The sequence below is a fragment of the Myotis lucifugus genome, unplaced genomic scaffold, assembly GCF_000147115.1.
Source record: "Myotis lucifugus unplaced genomic scaffold, Myoluc2.0 scaffold_291, whole genome shotgun sequence".
Classification (NCBI taxonomy): domain Eukaryota; kingdom Metazoa; phylum Chordata; class Mammalia; order Chiroptera; family Vespertilionidae; genus Myotis; species Myotis lucifugus.
The window spans coordinates 251,570-265,007 of NW_005871339.1; the positions used below are offsets into that span (position 1 = coordinate 251,570).

Consider the following 13,438-nt stretch of genomic DNA (forward strand, 5'->3'; position numbering starts at 1 on the left):
TGAATAAAACTAAAAAAAAAAAGACCGTACCCTTTTATGTAATGATGTTTACTTTGAATTTATATTAGTTCACACAAACACTCCATCCATGCTTTTGTTCCGGCCCTCCGGTCCAGTTTAAGAACCCATTGTGGCCCTCGAGTCAAAAAGTTTGCCCACCCCTGGTCTAGGTGGATCTCCTGTGCCTGGCTAAGGCCACAGAGAGAGAGATCCAGACAGCAAGCTGAGCCTTTATTTTATAGCCAGAGGTAAACAAGGTAGTGGTCACCATAGTTCAATGTTCTTGTGAGTTTCATTTATTTTGGCAGCAGCTTGCTGCACCTCCCGCTTGCTGCACCTCCCCGTAGTCCATTAGCTACCCACATAAGATCTAGGGAACCTCATAAGGTCAAGCCTAATTATGCTAAGAGGGCTGTGCCCTCTAAGCTGGGACTTGTTTGTGGCTTTGCCAACACGACAGTCTGAGGCTTAACCCTGTAGCTGCTCCCTACAGGTTCCTTGTCTCCAAAGTTCAAGATTAACCAAGAACAGTCTGTCATGAGGGTTGGTTGGCCAGTGAGGGTTTGTGAAGGTGATGGTGACAGACAGGGAGCTCACATGGGGCAGGTGGATGTTGGAGTTCACTTAGGACACTGTTTTTCAGTATTTGGGTTATATATGTATATGCTAGTATATATAAAAAATACAGGTTTAACAGAAAAGGAATAAAAAGAACACCTTTAATTTTAGGCTTTGAAAGTAGAAAAACAGCTCTTGTGGTTACTGATGATACCAGTGTTGAGAGAGGAGTTGGATTTTAAGAAAACTAAAGAACACGGATTAAGAAATTAGTTTAATAACTCTGTTGTTCACAAAAGTGGTTATCTAAATGGCCCAGTCTGGAAGCGTGCTCAGCAGCCTACTTGTTAGGAAACATGAATTGCCAAGAGTCTCAGCCTGCTGCCCCGGTCCAAGTGAGACGACAGAGCCCAGAGTCCTGCTGGGTGGGCCCGGGCCTGAGTGGAACAGAGCCTCGCTCTCTGTCCTACACCTCTACCACTCCTGGACTGGTTCCCTGAGGTGGGCTTGCGGTAATTTAAATAGGTTTAAGCTTGTTCTAGTGATTACTTGTTACCATGGCTGCTGAACAACCACTGTTTTCAGTTTATGGGACTTTGAAAAAATTCTCAAACTCTACTGTACTGGATAAAGTAACATTTTAAAAAGATTACAGTACCAAATTTTAGTGAGGATACAGAAAAATTGGAACTTGAGTGTGATGGGATGTGTGTAAATTGATACAGCACTTTGGAAAACTCTTTGGCAGTGTCTGCTAAAGCTTAAACGTGCCTGCCTTGTGACTCGGCACTCCCATTCCTAGGTACCCAAGAAAAATGGGCCCAACCAGAAAACAGGATGGCACTATGCAGAGCAGCTGGTGACCTAGCAGGGGCTCTGACTGTGGTTAACTTCCTGGGAATAAAGTTGGTGCAACTATGTTCCTAAGCAACAGCTTATGATCAGTCACCTTTGATTAGTAGACAGTGTCTGAACTGGGAGACTGTGGAAACCTGACCGTGAGGCTGTGCTCCTGGGCCACCTCACTGCTGTGTGCAGCTGTTACAGGAGGTAGGGGCTCCGTGGACCACAAGGTTTCACGAGGGAGCCAATGCCAGGATCGCCTGCCTCCTCTGTGAGTAGCTGAGCACTGGGACAGGGGTCTTCTGGGTCTGAGAAGGCTCCCTCCTCCAGAGTGAGGAAAGCATTGCAAATAGTCTTATCTGTAGGAGCCAAACCCTCAAAACAACCGAAATGCCTGTCATCAGGGGGTTGGACGAAGAAACTGGCAATGGAGAAAGGCCTGACACCCCGTAGTAAAGCACCACCTGCTGCCGATAGGCCCTGAAAAGCTGAGCTGTGCTGACACTATATTGAGCGAAAGATGCCACGTGCAGAAGAGCTCATGCTGTGTGACTCGGTTTATGTGAAGTTCAACAGTCAGGCAGAAGGCATTACTGGTGACAGAGTCTGAATAGGGGAGTGGGTATCGACTGGGAAAGGGGGCTGGAGGGAACCTTCCAGGATAATGGAAATGGTCTGTTTCTTGATTTGAGTGGTAGTGACAGATGTGTCCTTGAGCTCTAAACTTGGGATTTGTGCCCTTTACATACCTTGCTGTATGTATTTTGTAACTTTTTTTAAGTAATAGGAAAGGTATTACTACAATCATATTTTAAATAAGTAGGTTTCACTAAACTTTCCAAAAAGTCTTAGGTGACCCATGACTGAAGTTCCTGCTGCCGTGAGCCCAGCCCTGCCCGGCCATTGAAATGTATGGAGAAGAAACTGGCTCATTGGTCACTTTGGGATGTTTAGTTGGGGTCTGGTTGGGAGCCCAGATGGACGCACGCAAATGAGTGGCAATGTAAGAGGTAGATGGCACTGAGAAGCAGCAGATCACAGGTGTCGTAAGATGCCATGTGGCTTACCAATTATGTTCCGATGTCTTTCAGTGAAAACTTAAATTTAAACTGTGTATCATAGGAAATGTAGAAGGCTGTGAAGTCTCTGGAAATAGGGCCAATGAGCGTTCTGCAGTTCCTGAGCAGCCTTGGTGCAGGAGCCAGCAGTGCGCAGCGTGCAGGAGCACGGGTGTGTGGGACTTCCCACCTGGCAGGACTGGCTGGAGGCTTCAGGTTCCAGTTAGTAAAACCAGTGCTGCGTCTGGACAGGAGGACAGAGTACCTCAAGGCGTCGTGTTTGTGTCAGTGTGCTGTCCGTCTGCTGGGTTTGACTTCCTCCAGGTTGGAAGTTGAGGCTTCAGCTTCGGCCATTAGAAAAGCTGCTGCTAACTGACGGTGTTATTTTGTACACACTATTCTTCAGATTTATAAGTGGTACTTGCTCTTTGCAGAAAATAAATAAGCCAAAAAAAGCTATGCTGTAACCTTTTCACAAAGTGGCCTACTGTTCCCACCACAGCGTGTGACTCTATTCTTTCTCCGCACACACACATGTGCCACATAGGGGTGGGTGCAGTCTGGTGCCGGAGACTGGCTGGCCTGCCCCTGGCTGCTGGTACGGGTGTTCACCTCTCTGAGCTCCCTGCTGTGGCTCCTGGGTTTCCTCAGACCCCTCTAAGTCACAAGACGCTTAAAGCGCTGTGTAGAGCCCTACAGGGTCCCTGTCCTTCATCCTCCCTGGCAAACAGCCTGTGTTGCCTGAGGAACTGTGCCCACAGGATTGGTACCTGTGTGGTGGTGTCTTGTGAAGGGAAAGTGCCCAGATTGCCTGACAGCTTAGAACCAGGAGGCCCTGTGAGGTGAGGCCAGCCCACTCGGAGCCCGCCCTGGTTTGACTGGGAAGGGAGGAGCGTGCTCTGTCCCAGAGCTGCGTCCTGCAACGGCTCTTCTGTGCATCCCTTGGGTGTGGTCCGTTGTCTGGGCGAGAAAGTTGTACCACTTTATGAATGTACCTTCTGATCACGTGATTTTTTTCTGTGCTGATTTTTCTTTTCAAAGGCTCTAAGTCGTTTATCTCATGTTTTAGAGACTAAGCAAATTAGTTTTGATAGGAACGTTTAATGGTCCTCTCTTGTTCTGTCTTTTATTTGTGCTCAGGGTATGCTGAAGGAGTCCTTACATAAGTCAGTTTCATCAGCATTGTGCAGCCCTTCCCTCCTCAGCTGACAGATAATTACTTCCTAGGTTCCCTTTTTTTAATGCTCACCCGAGGATATGTTTTTTTCATTGACTTTTGAGAGACAGGAAGGGGGGGAGAGAGAGAAACATTGGTTGGTTGTCTCCCATACATGCCCCAACCGGGGATCAAACCCACAACCTAGGTATATTCCCTGACTGGGAATTGAACCCGCAATCTTTTGGTGTATGAGATGATGATCCAACCAATTGAGCCACCCAGTCAGTGCTAGGTTCCCATTTTGAATGGTACCAATGACCATCTTACTAGAACTGGGGTGCCAATTGTGAGATACCCATAATGTTAGCGCCGCCAAGAAAACAGCACTGCCAACTGTGAGTGTCAAGATGCCATTGATTGTGAGACACTTTCCAATTTCAGAGATGCTAAAACGTGAAAAAAGTACCTTTTAGAGTTGATCATATGCAGTAAATACTTTTGCATAATATCACATTTGTTTTGTTTTTTAATGGAACAGCTCAAATATATACAGAAGTAGAGAGGATAATATAATGAACTTCTAGGTACCCATCACTAGCTACAACAGTCCCCAACCAGAACGTGGTCAATTTTTTAAGTCTAGTTTTATTTTTTTTAATATGTCTTTATTGATTTTAGAAAGAGGAAAGGAGAGAGGTAGAGAGATAGAAACATCCACGAGAGAGAAACATGGATTGCTGCTTCCTGCATGCCACCTACTGGGGATTGAGCCAGCAACCCAGGCATGTGCCCTGACTGGGAATCGAACCATGACCTCTTGGTTCATGGATTGATGTTCAACCACTGAGCCACGCTAGCTGGGCGGGTGGTCAATTTTTATGTCATCTAAGTCCCTGTCTGCTTTCTCCTGAGTTATTTTTTCGGCAAGTCCTAGATATCATGTCTTGTTTGTGTGTAAATATTTTGGTGTGTATCTAATCAACAGGAGCTCTTTTTTAGAAACATGATCACCTAAAAAAATTAACAGTAATTCCTAAGTATCATCTAATATTTACTTAATATTTAGATTTCTAGTATTGAATATGATCTTTCTAAAATGTGACCCAGCGGTCATCTGAGATCTTAGTTTCCTTTCTTTGTAATGTGTGCTCTTCGAACCCAGATATGACCAGGTTGCAAATTTAGAGTGATGCTAGTTGGCCTTCTTGTAGGATTCTTTTCTTCATAAGCTTTAAAAACTCTGTGAGTGAAAGGTATATCCCTGCCAAATCACTCATCAGCATCTGAAATATAGAACCAAATCAGGTATTTGGACATAGATCACTTCGTTCTCTTTGGACATGAACTGATATAATTATTGTTATTGTCCCCTTTTTCTTTCCTGTAGCTTGGCAGGTGACAGCACCAGTAGACTGGGTAGCTGCTTGAAGGGGCAGACTAGAACGTGTGGGTTTGCGTGCTTTCCCTGAGTGCCCTCCTCATGTGCTCTCCTCACGTGCCCGCTCTTGTACCCCCCAGGTCTCCGTCCCGCCTGGCGCACTGGACTGCTGGGTGTTTCTGAGCTGTCTGGAGGTGTTGCAGAGGATAGAAGGCTGCTGTGATCGGGCGCAGATAGACTCGAACATTGCCCACACTGTGGGTTTATGGAGCTATGCCACAGAAAAGGTAACTGCCCCTGAATGCAGACGTGGGCATTGTCTGTGAGCTGTGCCTCTCAGAGGTGGATGGACTAAGCCAGTGATGGCAAACCTTTTGAGCTCGGCGTGTCAGCATTTTGAAAAACCCTAACTTAAATCTGGTGCCGTGTCACATATAGAAATTTTTTGATATTTGCAACCATAGTAAAACAAAGACATATTTTTGATATTTATTTTATATATTTAAATGCCATTTAACAAAGAAAAATCAACCAAAAAAATGAGTTTGCGTGTCAGAGGTGTCATAGGTTCGCCATCACTGGACTAAGCTGTTTGGAGAAGTGTTGTTCACTCAGTCACTATATGGGTTCTAGTTACTTTAGGGCGTGTTTGGATTAAATGGTTCCTACTTGTACCACTTTATTCAGCACAGATTAAACACTTGTTATGCTTGTGCTGAAGGTGTGGTTCTCTGTCAGCAATTTTGGGGGACGGGGTCTACAAAGAAGGATGAAGTGTGAAACGTGAGAAATGCAGCGTGGTCCCGTGTGTGCAGCACGAGGGCCTGCTGGAGTGGGGTCACAGGGATGCAGTTTGAGCGGGAGGCCTTGAAAACTTGGGAGAGCGTAAGCAGGTGCATGGCGTAAGCTGAGAATTACCAACTTCAGAGTCACTCTGAGAATTACTGTGTTGAAGGTAGGAATGTGAATGATCCCAATAAGTATATCTTTATATCCAGATAAGAATTATTTAGATGGAAAGCTAAATTTTTTTCTAAAATTTAGTTGGATTTTAATTTTTATATTTAAATGTGTAAGTTCTCTGCTGACTCTTATGGCAAATTAAGTGAAATTGTGGGTTTATCTCAACAGCTAAAATCTTTGGGCTACCTGTGTGGACTTGTGTCAGAAAAAGGACCTAACTCAGAAGACCTCAATAGGACAGTTGATCTTTTGGCAGGTTTGGGAGCGGAGCGACCTGAAACAGGTACTTTCTGAGATGCACTTGTGCACGTAGTGCAGTGGAAAGTAATAAAATGTAGGTTGTAAGTTGGCACATGTAACTCAAGTTCTAACAATATAATTACCATTTAGGAAATTGTACTCATTAATAGCTGACCAGATATTTTACCTTTTAGTAACATAAAGAAATGTTAGAACTTGTTTAAGAAATTGTTGGAAGATTTCTCAAAACTGTGTCTGAGCTTCTCACAGGCTTACATGAGCTGATTATGACTTTACAACCCATGTGACATTTAAATGCACCAATTTCCCTGTGAATTACTAAATAATCTAGTGTTCTAACAGTACGACCACACAAATGATTTTCCTCAGTAAATTACTCCTAGGTAATAAAAACACTTGGAAGGGAGCGTTACTAGTTCCTGTGGGTACAAGTATAGTGATGAATATGATTTAGCATAACAGGGACAGACTCCTAATAGTTTGTCCCTGTTATCCAAGAACTGAAAGGACTACTAAATTGAATACATTTACAAGGGAAAATGTATAATATTGCTCTGTCTCACCCAGAGACCACCTCAGGTCATTTGGCAATATGTAATTCATTGGAGGATTTGTAATATATACTTTAAAAAATTCTAGCCCTGACCGGTTTGGCTCAATGGATAGAGCGTCGGCCTGTGGACTCAAGGGTCCCGGGTTCGATTCCGGTCAAGGTCGTGTACCTTGGTTGCAGGCACGTCCCCAATGGGGAGTGTGCAGGAGGCAGCTGATCAATGTTTCTCTTTCATCGATGTTTCTGACTCTCTATCCCTCTCCCTTCCTCTCTGTAAAAAATCAATAAAATATTTAAAAAAAAATTCTAATCTCAAAGCTTTTTAAAAAAATTATATGAAGGGTTTAGACTATTTCATGCATTTATTAATTGGACAAGAATATAGGTAATTATGTAGTTTCAGCCTGCACGGCTATGTTTGTAGTCTCTACAAGTGTCAGATGAAGTCATCTGCCTGCGGCAGGCGCTCGGCCCTGTAAACTCATGTGTCCTGAAATGGTGAAGATGAATAAGGACTTTTATTTCTTTTTTGTTTAAGCCAACACAGCTCAGAGTCCTTATAAGAAACTCAAAGAAGCATTGTCATCAGTAGAAGCTTTTGAAAAACACTACTTAGTAAGTATTTTATATGTTGTTCCCTGTCTACCTGTGACAGAAAACCCAGCTCTAGAAGACTTTTTGCTGCTCTGTGACCTTGTGAATTGGGAATGAGCTGGAATTTGGGACCCCTTTCTTGTTGGCCTTTTCAGTTTCTTTGGTGCCATAGGGAGTTGTGGGTAAAACCTAGAATAGCTGTTGTTCATTAAATGTTTACTAGTACTCATGGGGCCATACTTAGGCATAAACTTATCTTCAGACATTTATAAGTTTGTTTAAAATGGCATTGCTAATTCAGTAGAATAGAATTTGTAAGAGAGGATAGTGAATGGTTTTCCATGGACAGAGGAATAATTTGGACTTAAACAGAGTTATTGTGCTTGCTTTTAAAGGATTTAAATTTGGAACCTTACAAAGCAGTATAGGTAGAAGCTGGGTGAGTCAACTGCGTACCTGAGTCATGGTTAACTCGAGTATTAGATGGTGGCTTCTAATAGTTTGTCCCTGTTACCTAAAGAGTGAAAAAAAAACACTAGAAATGTTACCCATATACAGAAAGTACTTTGACAAGCTAAATATTATATGCCTGCTGAGTTTGTATTTCTTTTATTATACTGCTTAATTTTATGTACAAGTTAATGATCTTGTATAAATCACATTATATGCCCTAGCCGGTTTAGCTCAGTGGATAGAGCAAGTCGGCCAGCGGACTGAAGGGTCCAGGTTCAATTCCAATCAAGGGCACATGCCTGAGTTGCCAGCTCCATCCCCAGTAGGGGGCATGTAAGAGGCAGCCAATCAATGATTCTCATTGATGTTTCTATCTCTTCCTCTCTGAAATCAATAAAAATATATTTTAAAGAATAATAAATAAATCACATTATATAAAAACTCAATACAAAAGTAGATGCAAAGTAAAAAATAATGTGTTATTTAATAACTCTTTTGCTTCAGCTTTGGGTAAATAAATGTGGGATGTGTCTAGCATTAAAATTAAAGTACAACATTATGTGGTGTTTTATTTTCCCACAGGATCTGTCCCATGCTACCATTGAAATGTATACAAGTATTGGGAGGATTCGATCTGCTAAGTTTGTTGGAAAGGATCTGGCAGAATTTTACATGTAATTGATTTTCTTTGAATTTCAGATATTTCACACCTGTAGTAAGAAAAGATTTGTTATGTATGGAGTTAATGTGAAGTGTACATATATTTATAGAATGTAAGATTAGAATCGTCATCACTTTTTTCAATTTCTTCTGAAAACCAAATGGAGAGATTTTCAGCTTGTTATTCTTAATAGCTGATACTGATCTTTGCATTCCTTTTATTTAATTAACATAATGATCTTATATAGTATATATAACATTGTACATATGTAAGTATTATATGTAAGATATAGTATTATAATTACATTTATTTAGTTAAAGAATTATGAGGAAATATTTAAGATTCTACATCCAGTGTTTACTAAGTTGAAGTGTAGATTCCTAAATATTTTGTTCTATAGCATTTTCTCTAGTTTATGTCAATGCCTCCTAGGAGTTTGAAATCCTGGAGGCCAGTGATGTAAAGTAACTGCATGTATTATGTTGGGAGAGAGGATGACCATGACTGAGTGATGCAAGGAGTATTCCCAGTCTTGCTCCAGCTTTAGACTCAGATTTCACAGAAAAACTCAAGACAGCATATTTCTCATGTGTTTGATAAAACTGGCCTGCCACAAAGGAGAAATCCCGGCTGGCAGTGTCATTGCTATTTGAAAGCATTGGAAAGAAATATGCATTATAAGGGAAAAGATATTTAAGTTTTCTCAAAAGAAATGTGTGTTTGAAATGACATCTTGAAATCTGTAGTACTTTCATTAGGTGAAACACGGAAGAATAATTTATTTCAACTGGTTGAAGCGGCTGCAAAAGGGGTTCATAGATCTTCTAAGTGACATTAAGTTTTCCAGCTTTGCTTAGAGCAGCTAGCCAGTCACTGCTTAGCAACAGTCAGGCTGGATTGGCTCTCTAGAGCCTCCATCTAGTGCAGCGGTTCTCAACCTGTGGGTCGCGACCCCTTTGGCGGTCGAATGACCCTTTCACAGGGGTCGCCTAAGACCATCCTGCATATTAGATATTTACATTACGATTCATAACAGTAGCAACATTACAATTATGAAGTAGCAACGAAAATAATTTTATGGTTGGGTCACAACATGAGGAACTGTATTTAAAGGGCCAGAAGGTTGAGAACCACTGATCTAGTGTATTTCAGGAGTAAGTAATTAGTGGAGCAAAGGAGCCGTGTCTGCAGATGCTGTGAGTGGTGCCCACCTGGACATTAGTCTGCTCTGAGGCCAGGTGCTACAGTGGTTAATCAGACAGTTAGGTCCTGGTTTCACCTTGGCCACATACTAACTAGGTGGCGGGGCCTCCATCTCTGGGGGTTGAAGACTTCCAACTCTAGAATGTAAGAATCTTTGGCTAGAGATAGTAACTGAAGAAGTATTGAAGGTTTGGATCTCTTTAAAAAGGGGTGGAATGGGAGAGGACCATAAAAGTGTAGAAAAACTAACACATAATTTGATAGGTTTACATTTTATTTTATTTGAGAATTTGAGAAATGTCATTGCTTCAAGAGTAGGGCAGTAAAAACGGGGTGTCTTCCAAGGATGCCTGTTTAGCCTTAGCCTTTATCCCGTGAGTTCGGTGGTCCCAGCCCTTTGGTGAGGGCCAGGGGACCCATGTTGTCATGGAGGCTTTGGCAAGCTCTTGCTAATTATGCTTTCAACTTTGGTTTATTCGGAACATCATGAAGGTTTAAATTCGGAAGATCCTCTCTTGGGTGATAAGTGTTGCTATTAAATTCTTCATAATTCTTTGTAAATCTTGGAAACCTGCTCAGTGCTATTTGCCCAGGCTCCCCTCTTGGTTGGGCCATATAGACTGCTTCCTTATTTCCTATCTTCAGTAGGTAGGTGGCATGAAGCCCTGATTTCGTAGATTCCTCCCTAACTAGCTGTGTACCTTCACCTTCTCTTAGCCTTGGTATTCTTATATGTCAGCTTGAGGTAGTGAACAGTGCCCTCACTTTCTTCTCCTGAGATTCGACTATTAAAGTTCTTCGACTAGTGTATGATGCTGGGCAAGTGGTGTGGGATCATCATCGCCATGAGCCCATTTTCAGGCCCAGTGATGGATTCCTGATCTGGTGCTCTTTCTCAGACCAGGGCGTGTCTCAGAGAAGGACTGTCTAAGATGGTACGAAGGTCATTGTGGAGGGCTGGAAAGGGCGGAGAGCAGGTCATGAAAATCATGTCTAAGTTAGTTGATTATCATGAACCATAATGAAAGCTTCTATTTGTTGATTTGCAAGGAAGAAAAAGTCTCCACAGAAGGCAGAAACCTATCTTCAAGGAGCACTGAAGAATTACCTGGCTGAGGGCTGGGCACTGCCTATCACACACACAAGGAAGCAGCTGGCCGAATGTCAAAAACACCTTGGACAGATTGAGAAGTATCCTTTAAGTGTAGCATTTTCATGAAATAGGAAAATTGTTTTTGTTTAAACAGCAACAATGTCTACAATTGAGTGTTTAATAAGCATCTAATAATTAGGAGAGAAAAAGCCAACCTGTACATGGGTACCATGTTAAATATAAGTTAAATGCCTAGTCCTCACATTTGATCTCTGAGTTCCTAATACTTTAAAAAACAAAAACGTTTTTATTGATTTTTAGAGAGAGAGGAAGGGAGAGGCATAGAACGATAGAAACTTTGTTGAGAAACATCATCGATTGACTGCCTCTTGCACACCCCCTACTGGGAATTGAGCCAGCAACCCGGGTATGTGCCCTGACTGGGAATTGAACCTGTGACCTTTTGGTTCTTGAGTCCGTGCTCAACCACTGAGCTGGGCTGAATTCCTAATAATTAAAAAAAAGGAGAGGCGGGGAAATACCTGTTAAACTACACTTTGAAAGCTCTGGGGCCTGGAGAAGCTGTTTGCATGCAGCACCCCTTGGTATAAGGTCCTCTGTGCTGGCCCTTTGACTCTCCACTCCAGCTACCTTCAGACCAGCAGCCTTTTAGCCAGCGATCATCACTTAACTGAAGAGGAACGAAAATACTTCTGTCAAGAGATACTCAACTTTGCCAGTGAACAGACAGACAGCCCAGGTAAGACTAATGGTTAAAGCTTTTTATTGTGAACATTTTCAATGTTACAGAAAAGTAAAAAGAGTACACAATGTATAATGTATACTAACCACCTAGATTCAACAACTACTAACACTTTGCTGTGTAGCAAACATGTATCTATATATTTCTTTTTACTTTTTTCTTTTTGCTGAACTTTAAAGCAGCCTCAGACCAAGTATAACACTTCACCCTGAAACACTGTAGCATGCGTCTTGGAGAACAAGGGCAGCCCCCTAACCATGCCCAAATTGACAGGGTTCTAACTTCCTGGTACTCAGTGGCTCAAGTTCAAATCTCCTCATTGTTTTTACACATTATTTTTAATGGAGTCTAATCATTTGATTGTTGTATCTGAATTCTCTTTTAACTTAAAAGTTTTTCCCTTCTTTTTTTTTTTTTTTCAAGACACTGATCAAAATTTTTTAATGTCACAGCTGTTTTGAGATAGAATTTACATACCATAAAATTCACTGTTTTGCAGTGTACAGTTCAACACCTTTTAGTATATTCATAGATATGTGCACATCACCACAATCCACTTTCTGTCTCTAGATACTATTCTGGATATTTCATGTGAATGGAATCATATACCATGTGGTTTTTTGTGACTGGCTTCTTTCATTCAGTATAATGTTTTCAAGATTCATCCATGTTGTAATGTATCAGTATTTCATTCTTTTTTATGACTAATAATATTCCATTGTATGGATGGCCCACATTGTGTGTATTCCTTCATCGGTTGTATGTAAGACACTGACTTTTAGACATTTAGCCAGTTGTTTCATGGATTGTCCCACCTTCTGGAATTTGTTCAGTGTTTCCTCATAGGTGTGTCCAACAGGAAGGTTGTTCCGAAAGGCTAAGATTCAAGCTAAAACTTTTGGCAAATATATTTTCTAGCTAAGGCTGTGTGGTAAATTTATTATAACACTTAGCTCCTGGGGTTTTGTTTATCAAGAAGAGTACTTACTTAAAATAGTACTTTTTTTTGTTTTTTTTTCTAATCTTCACCCAAGGATATTTTTCCCATTTATTTTTAGAGAGAGTGAAAGGGAGGGAGGGGGGAGAGAGAGAGAAACATTGATGCGAGAGAGACACATCAACTGGTTGCTTTTCGCACTGACCAGGGCCGTGGATCGAATCTGCAACTGAGGCACATGCCCTTAACTGGGACTCGAACCCACGACTCTTTGGTCCATGGGCCGACACTCCAACCACTGAGCCAAATGGCCAGGGCTAAAATAGTACTGTCTTGGTCAGCTGTGGTGGCCATCACAAAATGCCATGGACTGGATGTGTGAGCAGCAGATGTTTATTGTCTCACAGCTCTGGAGGCTGGAATCTGAGACCAGATGCCATTTGGCTCCAGGTCAATATGGTCATTGACTGCTGATGTGTTTCACTCACATTGAGCTGTTCGGATGGGTTTCTCAGAAGCAGCATGGCCTTGATTAGTTGGTTTGTTTAGGTTCTTTAATGGGCCCAAACTAGCTGTTGGTAGAGCCTTGTGCCACGTCTGCTGTGTGTGACATATATGTGAGACTATGCAGTTATGTCTTTCCTGCCAACGTTCTTTGGTATCTCTGTGTGAATAGGCTATTCCCTGATCATCCGCTTTTTGTGTGTGATTTTATAGCATCCCCATCAGCAAGTTCTTTTGTTGATTAGTGTTTAATAAATACCACTGCTCAGTCTGGCAGCCCTGTGGATTTTCTAGACTAACCAGGTGCTTGTAGAAAGGAGGTCAGAGAAAGCAGTGGGTTCCTCTTGGTTAGTGACTGTGGGGTGGGCTGCACTGGCCCCTGCAGTTCAGGAGGCAGGGCTCCTTGCTCAATGGACTGACGTCATAGGCCGGCAAGCATCTGGGTTTGCTTCCCGAT

General features: G+C 42.1%; 1 protein-coding gene across 7 annotated transcripts in view; it reads left to right on the forward strand.

The window, feature by feature from the left end:
• TRAPPC10 (trafficking protein particle complex 10) overlaps window positions 1-13,438 on the forward strand; it is a 60,718-nt gene that overhangs the window by 22,429 nt on the left and 24,851 nt on the right. For 6 of the 7 annotated variants that reach the window (XM_023763568.1, XM_023763569.1, XM_023763571.1 and 3 more), the window contains 6 exons: window positions 5,137-5,283; window positions 6,128-6,242; window positions 7,312-7,388; window positions 8,403-8,494; window positions 10,735-10,875; window positions 11,425-11,537. In XM_023763568.1, coding sequence (XP_023619336.1) covers window positions 5,137-5,283; window positions 6,128-6,242; window positions 7,312-7,388; window positions 8,403-8,494; window positions 10,735-10,875; window positions 11,425-11,537 — 685 coding nt within the window. Of the gene's footprint in view, window positions 1-5,136; window positions 5,284-6,125; window positions 6,243-7,311; window positions 7,389-8,402; window positions 8,495-10,734; window positions 10,876-11,424; window positions 11,538-13,438 lie in introns of those variants that run through there. The other variant, XM_023763574.1, reaches the window with a different exon arrangement.